This window comes from Osmerus eperlanus, chromosome 21, assembly GCF_963692335.1.
Source record: "Osmerus eperlanus chromosome 21, fOsmEpe2.1, whole genome shotgun sequence".
Taxonomy (NCBI): Eukaryota; Metazoa; Chordata; class Actinopteri; order Osmeriformes; family Osmeridae; genus Osmerus; species Osmerus eperlanus.
Window position 1 is genome coordinate 9,910,708 of NC_085038.1, and position 6,969 is coordinate 9,917,676.

Consider the following 6,969-nt stretch of genomic DNA (forward strand, 5'->3'; position numbering starts at 1 on the left):
GAATCCAGCTCTCTAGGTCCTTAGCCCTTGGCGGTTGAATAGAATTATACACACACAAAAATCACTAACACATGATTCCCATGGGAAATGTCATAGAAAACATATTGGCCACTGCACAGTTTAGTGCTACATACTGCACTGTAAGATGCTATTACTTGGACCTCATTGCATTTGATGAGTGCTTCATCTGGTTCATGGTTGCTAGGCGGACCATACCTGGGGTAGTCAAGTCCACACCCTGGAGTGAGCTGTCTGTCTGTCCTCTGGTAGGACAGGTGGTCACCCCCCCCCCCCCCCATCCCCCCACACACACTCCAAACAAGCTTTAATTGAAGCAGCTTTCATGGTCTGGTCTGCAATTATGGAAATCCTTTGTCTTCCAAGGCCATGAATAAGGCACACAGTCGGTGAATCTCAGAAAAGGCTTTGAAATATTGCAGGAGAAATCATTTCAGTAACACTAGAAGCAGGCTACGGTATGTATGTTAGAAAAAAAGGAGATTTGCGAAATTGATGATTTAAAAAAAAATGTGTTTAGTGGAACCCAAAAACGGGTTTCATGCTTAATGTGAGTTTGGATTTGGAAGTAATGTCTCAGTAATCGTGACTGAACCTTGTAGCCTACACTAGCATTAATGTTAACCAAGTTACCTGATCTGACTGCCGTTGTCACGTCTGAACGGTGCTGGGTCAAAGTCCCCTAATGTCACACTGCACACAGATGGCAGCATTGTCAAAACCATCGCCTAGCGCTGCTCCTCTGCATCGTTCATCCCAACCTACTACCCTTTTACATGTAGCAAGCCCAAGCATGCTTGTGAATAAATAGAACACGTTTTTGCACGGAGATGACAGGCAAACATAACATTTCATCACTGATTTCTACCTTGAGAGGTTGTCTTTTTATTGTTCTCGTTACACGTTTGCTAGAACATTCCACACCGTCCCAATTAGTCAGGGAGTCGTTGCGTACGAGCTGTGGGCTGCGGTGTTCAGATCTGACGGTCTATACGTACTCCCGAGTCCTCAGGGCCCTCTGCTATACCGCGTGACTGGTGACAGAACTCTCCGCCGTGATAAAAGGCGAGAGAGGTGCGTTTGAAGTCGCTGCTCTGAGCCGACACGGGCGTGTAATGTAGCCCCGCCGCGCTGGAGACGCTCTCCCGACTCTGGGCTCCTCCAATAGGCCTGAGCCACTTCAATTACTCCCCGGTTAAAAGAGCACCAGAGTGAGTTGTGTGCTGGGACTGTCGAAATGGCAGCTTTTTTTCCCTGTAGGAAGAGCGGGTGATGAGAGAGATGCAGAGTAGAAGGAAAGGTGTGCGTGTGTGTGTACATTGAGGGTTGCAACTCAGGTACAGAAGCGGAAGGATGAACGGTATATGGCCCAGACTAGCAGGACCTACACATTATACCAGTACTGGTACATATCTTCAAATAACACCTGCCTCGTCTCTGTAATATACAAACACACTGTGGAGGTGTATCAACCTGCTGTTAATATTGCAGTTCCAAATCCCCCCCCCCCCTCTCTCTGTCTATTCTCAAGGAGCGAATGATAGAGCGAAATGGAAGAACTGGATGAAAAGATTGTGTGTGTGTGTGTGTGTGTGTGTGGAATATCAGGGAGAGACTAGGTGCTCATCAGCCTTCTCTAATCTCCCTTAATCTGAATGATCCAGAAAATGTCAGGCCGAACTTGAAGGCGAAAGGGAGAGGCTGTGGGGATCGCGGGTGGAGATAAGAAGTAATCTCCAACACCCACCGCCCCTCTCTGGAGACCAGAGGGGTGAGCTGAGGAAAGGGTGAAAGAGCGGGATAACTAGCTGGAGGAAAGGGCTGAGGTGTGTTTGTGTTTGGAGGGCGCGGCCACTTCAGAACTTGTTTGTGTATATTTATGTGTGTTTTGAAGCCTTATTGAAACACAGTGTTGTTTGATATCAGGCCAGAAACACAATTTGAGTGGATGTTATTTTCTATTTGAAGCATAGGCCTATGTTTAATTCGGAAGATTCTACTTTAAAAAAAATCACATTAAAAACGGGTTTGGAGATTGACGTTGTTGTTTTAGTTTCGCAGCTTGTCGAACTGTTTGAAAAGCACATTTACTTTTATTATATTGGCACGTTGATTTGGCGCATGGGTGCATTAGGCTATATTGACTCGTAACTGTAGATTTCAATCAATATTTGACTTTATGCGACAGATGTTACGCTCGCAGGTGAATCCACTCATTTAATCGCTATCCCTATCATTTGTGTAGGTAGGCCAGCGCGGGTGGGCTTTAAAGATCTTGATAGACAGAAAGAAAGGGGGCATGCTCCACCCCCAGGCATAGCTTTAACAGCTGGAAATCCCGTCGTGGATTTCAAAGTCCCGTGATACATTTTCAGTAGCCTGTTATATTCTTAATTTTGACACACAGCTGGCCTTCGTATTAATTTATTTACCCCAAATTTAGTAAGTGCTTACCAATTTGCGAATAAAATATTTTGTGACAGACCCATGTTTAAAAGTGCATGTCGATCCGTTCCAAGTCGTGTTCCATGTTTTACTTCCGGTCTGCTCTTCTGCTGGATGATCCGTGTCCCTCTCTTGAGTGTGAAGTGAGGAGAGAGAGGAAAAGGGGATATGGGACGGTGGCTGGCTACGTTTCTCCGTTTCAGTGGATAATTGTCAGTGAGAGTGGAGCTTGGTTTCGCATGTCAATTCCTCTCATTTGAATCACAATCGGATAAACAGCGATGAAAACAAAACCACTTAATCAGTGCTAGAGAGCAAGCTGGCTTCGCTGCGGGAGATGCGCGAACACAATGGGAGACGTCGCACTCCGATTGGAATACAGTGGTGGCAATAATGTGTTTTCTAAAATAAGGGGTGGACAGTCGAGGGTGATATTACAGCAATAATTTCACAATTTCCCGGACCCTAATGTCAGAGTGGTTTTGGAATGAGTGGATTACATCACTCTGGGAAAAGTATATTTTGACAGGACGGTAGGAATTTTGATGGAAGCCTCGCAGCTCGTGAAGCCGGACATGCGCTAAATGAAGACGCTGTGCCTGTTTGTTTGCAGCTGAAATCCACTAGGAAGCAATTTACGACGCAGTAGTAATCAGTGAATTTAACATCTGGATAAGCGAAAAAAGTCAGTTCAATATTTCTTCACTGCAGATATTGGTATGAATAGGAATATTCCTTTCCAGTCATTGCCAGTTATAATTCTACGTCTTCGGAGCGCCGGTGAACACCATCTGTCTTCACAGAGTCGCGTCTGTCTCACTTGTGTATTCAGCGTGTTTCAGTTCATGCCTCTAAAGAATGTACCTACTTGACGGTAACTACACTGACAGGATGGATCGAGGAACGCCACAAAGGAAAACCGTGTACCGGATCTCTCTCACCTTGGTTAAAAAAGAAAGCTTGCAGGATGGAAGCGCTTCGGCGCAGCGACGCATCGAGAATCCCAAAGTGGGCGCTTACCGTCGCGAGGGCTCCTCGGAGATTCAGAGGAGTTGCTTGCTCGAGGAGTTGAGAGAGGTCGATGATGAATCGGACGATTTCTCCTCGCACAACAACATGAGGAATTTCAGAACGTTTAGCACTGGCCAGCTGGAACTGGGGAGACTCAAATTGTCCAGGAAGGTGCATCATTTACACAAGGACTTAAAGGAAACGGCGACCAGCCCCGTGACAGGAGATGGTAAGGGAACTTCGGAAAACATTTCACCACAGAGCCAGAACGCGCATGATGGGGTAAGTGGGGCACAGGAAGGGTCCAGGGACACGGACAGGATTCAGGGAGACACCCGCACCGAGAAGGACCCGACCTCGAAAGCGCCCGCCGCCAACGGCGAGAACGGCGGCGTCCACAAAAAGCAACGCCTCCTCAAGGCCAAGAGCACGGAAGAAAGGACCACGGAGGCGCCCGCCAACGGGGACGGGAGCGCCGCCGGGCCGCCCAAGAGCAACGGCAAGGCGGCCCCCCCCGAGACCACCCCCCCCCCTGAAGAGACCCCCCAGCCTGCTGCGCCGCAGCTTCAGCTTCCGCCACTGGACGGGCGGCGAGCTGCTCCGCCTCCGCGCCCTCTCCAGGGACAAGCACCACAGCAGCTCCGGGTGCATCGGCCGCGACGAGGCGGCCCGCGGAGGAGGAGGAGGGGCCGACGAGCCCGCCGACGCCGCCATGGTCCTCCGGAACCCCAGCTACGGCGAGTCGGACCCGCCGGAGAGGAAGAGGAACACCCTGGAGGTGGGCGCCGTGTTGAACAGGGCCGACCCGGCGCTGGAGGAGGCGGGCCGGCGGGAGCGGGCCCGGGGCAAGAACCGCACGCTGGACAACAGTGACCTCCTGCAGCTGTCGGAGAAGAGCGTGGCGGAGAAGGAGGGCTTCCTGAGGGGGGGCGGGCGGGCGCTCCAGCGGCCACGAGAGGCGCCTGGTGCGCTTCTTCAGCGGCATCTTCTCCCGGAGGGACGGCGGCGGGGCCACGTCCACGCCGCTGGGCAGCCCCGGCAGCGCGCGGCCCCTCTGGAGGGGCCCCGGGAGGCGGGGCGGAGCGGCCGGCTCCCAGTCCAGCACGGAGAGCATGAACGGGAGCCAGGCCGACGGTAATGGACGTCCTCCAATCTCTCTCGCCCTCCTTTTATTTATTGTTTTGTGTGTGTGTGTTTTTTACTCCCCGGTTCGCATTTCGTACCTCTACCAACTTCTTTCTGTCCCTCACGCTTGAGCTTACCTGCTCAACACACACACACACACACACACACACACACACACAGACTCCTCTCCTACAGCTAGTCTGGTGGCCCCCTGTTTGCCTTGATCAGCACCTCTGACGGTCGGCTGTGTGTCAAGCTCACGGAGCCCAGGCTCCGCAGGCCTGTGTGTGTGTGTGACGGGGGAGGTCAGGTATTTGTTTTGGACAGGAGGGTGATGTTTGGTTGCTCAGCTAATGGATTCCCCCGGCGTTTGCCTTTCATTAGAGTGTGCTGTTGTCTCGGGCTCTCTGGCAGCCTTGTAAGTCTCTACATGTGCAGCAGATAATGCCATGCAGGTGGTGTACACATGGAAGGAGAGGAGGGGGGAGGGGGGGGGGGGTGAAGAAAAGCTGGAGTCCGTTGGCATATCCTCTGAAGTCCTCCATAGGAGTCTTTTATTGTTCACTCGCTCTGTCTCTATCTCTGTCTCTTTTCTTTCTCTGTCTGTCTCTCTCTCTCTCCCTCTCTCCTCTTTCTCTCTCTTTGTCGCTCTCTCTCCCCTCTGCCTCTGTTCTTTCTGAGTCTCATACCTCTTTCCTGTGTGAAGGGATATGTGATAGAGGAAGTAGGCATGTTTCCATGCAGGGCCAGTAGACTACCCCCCCCCCCCCACCCCCCCCCCCGTCCCAAAACGGCTCCTAACCACAGCTTCCCTCCAATCATCATGGTCCTGGGTCTGGCTGCAGTAGTGTGAGACCAAACCAAGCCCCCTCTGGCCGAGTTGGGCCTGGTTGATCTGACAAGGGGGCTGGGTCGTGTTCCAGCTTTGCTTTAACGGGCTGACTTTGGGGTCGTGCTTGAATGAACTGACCTGCTCGAAGCTCTACTGCCTAGTGGAAGCCGGTAGGACCTAAAGTGTGTGTGTGTGTGTTTGTCTTGCCAGTGTAAAGAGTCGCCCCTAATGATGCAAATGACAGTAATATACAGTCGTTGTATACTAGTGAGGTCTACAATGCCTCCTGGAAACAATGAAGCCAGCTCCTCCTCTCCCCCCCCCCCCCCCCCCCCACCTCACCAGATAGCAGCTCTAATGAACTGGTTTGGATGGCACCCGGTCTTGTGAGTGTGGTGGTGGTGGTGGTGGGGGGTGCTTCGACATTTCTGGAATTCCTGAGACCCCTTCGAGTAGTAACGGGCCACCTCAGCAGCAGGCTGCAGCCTGGAGGGGCTCGGGAGGGAGGGGCTCTGCAAGGGTCAACTGCTGTTTGGGTGCTCTCCCGTCAGCATGACCCAGCCTCTGCATGTGTCGTGTCTGGGTGCTGTTGTGGTGGGTGGTGCTGGGTGGGTGTGTCCAGGCCCCAGAGGGATGAGGAAGGGGGGTCAGGGGACGACGTTATAGCATGGGGGGGGGGCGGGGGTCTGTCTGTCCACTGAACGAACGCAGCGTCACTGGGTTGTCCCTTTTTTTGCACAGATACACACTCCACCACACGCCGACACTGCCTGTCTCCCTCCTGCCCAACCACTCTGACCACTTTTAGTGGTTCACGGTGTCAGGTAGAGGTGTGGTGTGTGTGTGTCTTGGGGGTGGGGCGGGGCACTGGGGCTATGGGTGTGGGTTATAGTTTCAGTTTGCTTTTGTACTTATATACGTGTGTGTGGGTGAGTGTAGTGCAGGGTATGGGTGTGAGTCAGTGCCGGTTACAGTAGGAGTGTATACAGAATGTGTGTGTGTGCAGCGGGGGGTAGTGTGTTGTGACCTACATCCACAGCCATGCAGAAGTAATGTGTGGGACATGCGTGTCAAAAGGCAGCCGTCTGTGTGTGTGTGTGTGTCTTAACCGAGGATACCCAGAGGAGTCGCCCATCTTGCTAACCTCCTCACAGAGCTCCTATCACACACACCGAGATGTGCACACACACAGACACACAGTCACTTTCACACACCTCACTAGGTCACATCATTGGCGTGCTGCATATTGACTCTTCTCTCTCCTTGCTCTCTCCTTGCTCTCTCGCTCTCTCTCTCGCTCTCTGTCTTTGTCTGTCTGTCTCTCTCTCTCTCGCTCTCTGTCTCTGTCTGTCTCTCTCTCTCTCTCTCTCTCTCTCTCTCTCTCTCTCTCTCTCTCTCTCTCTCTCTCTCTCTCTCTCTCTCTCTCTCTCTCTCTCTCTCTCTCTCTCTCTCTCTCTCTCTCTCTCTCTCTCTCTCTCTCTCTCTCTCTCTCTCTCTCTCTCTCTCTCTCTCTCTCTCTCTCTCTCTCTCATGCACAC

The 6,969-nt window shown here is 52.2% G+C and overlaps 1 protein-coding gene across 1 annotated transcript in view; it reads left to right on the plus strand.

The window, feature by feature from the left end:
- Positions 1-2,625: 2,625 nt before the first annotated feature.
- Positions 2,626-6,969, plus strand: part of LOC134007816 (arf-GAP with GTPase, ANK repeat and PH domain-containing protein 1-like) — a 74,577-nt gene continuing 70,233 nt past the window's right edge. The window contains 3 exon segments of the mRNA XM_062447512.1: positions 2,626-3,981; positions 3,983-4,399; positions 4,401-4,608. Of these exon segments, the coding sequence (XP_062303496.1) occupies positions 3,322-3,981; positions 3,983-4,399; positions 4,401-4,608 (1,285 nt within the window). The 5' untranslated portion in view covers positions 2,626-3,321.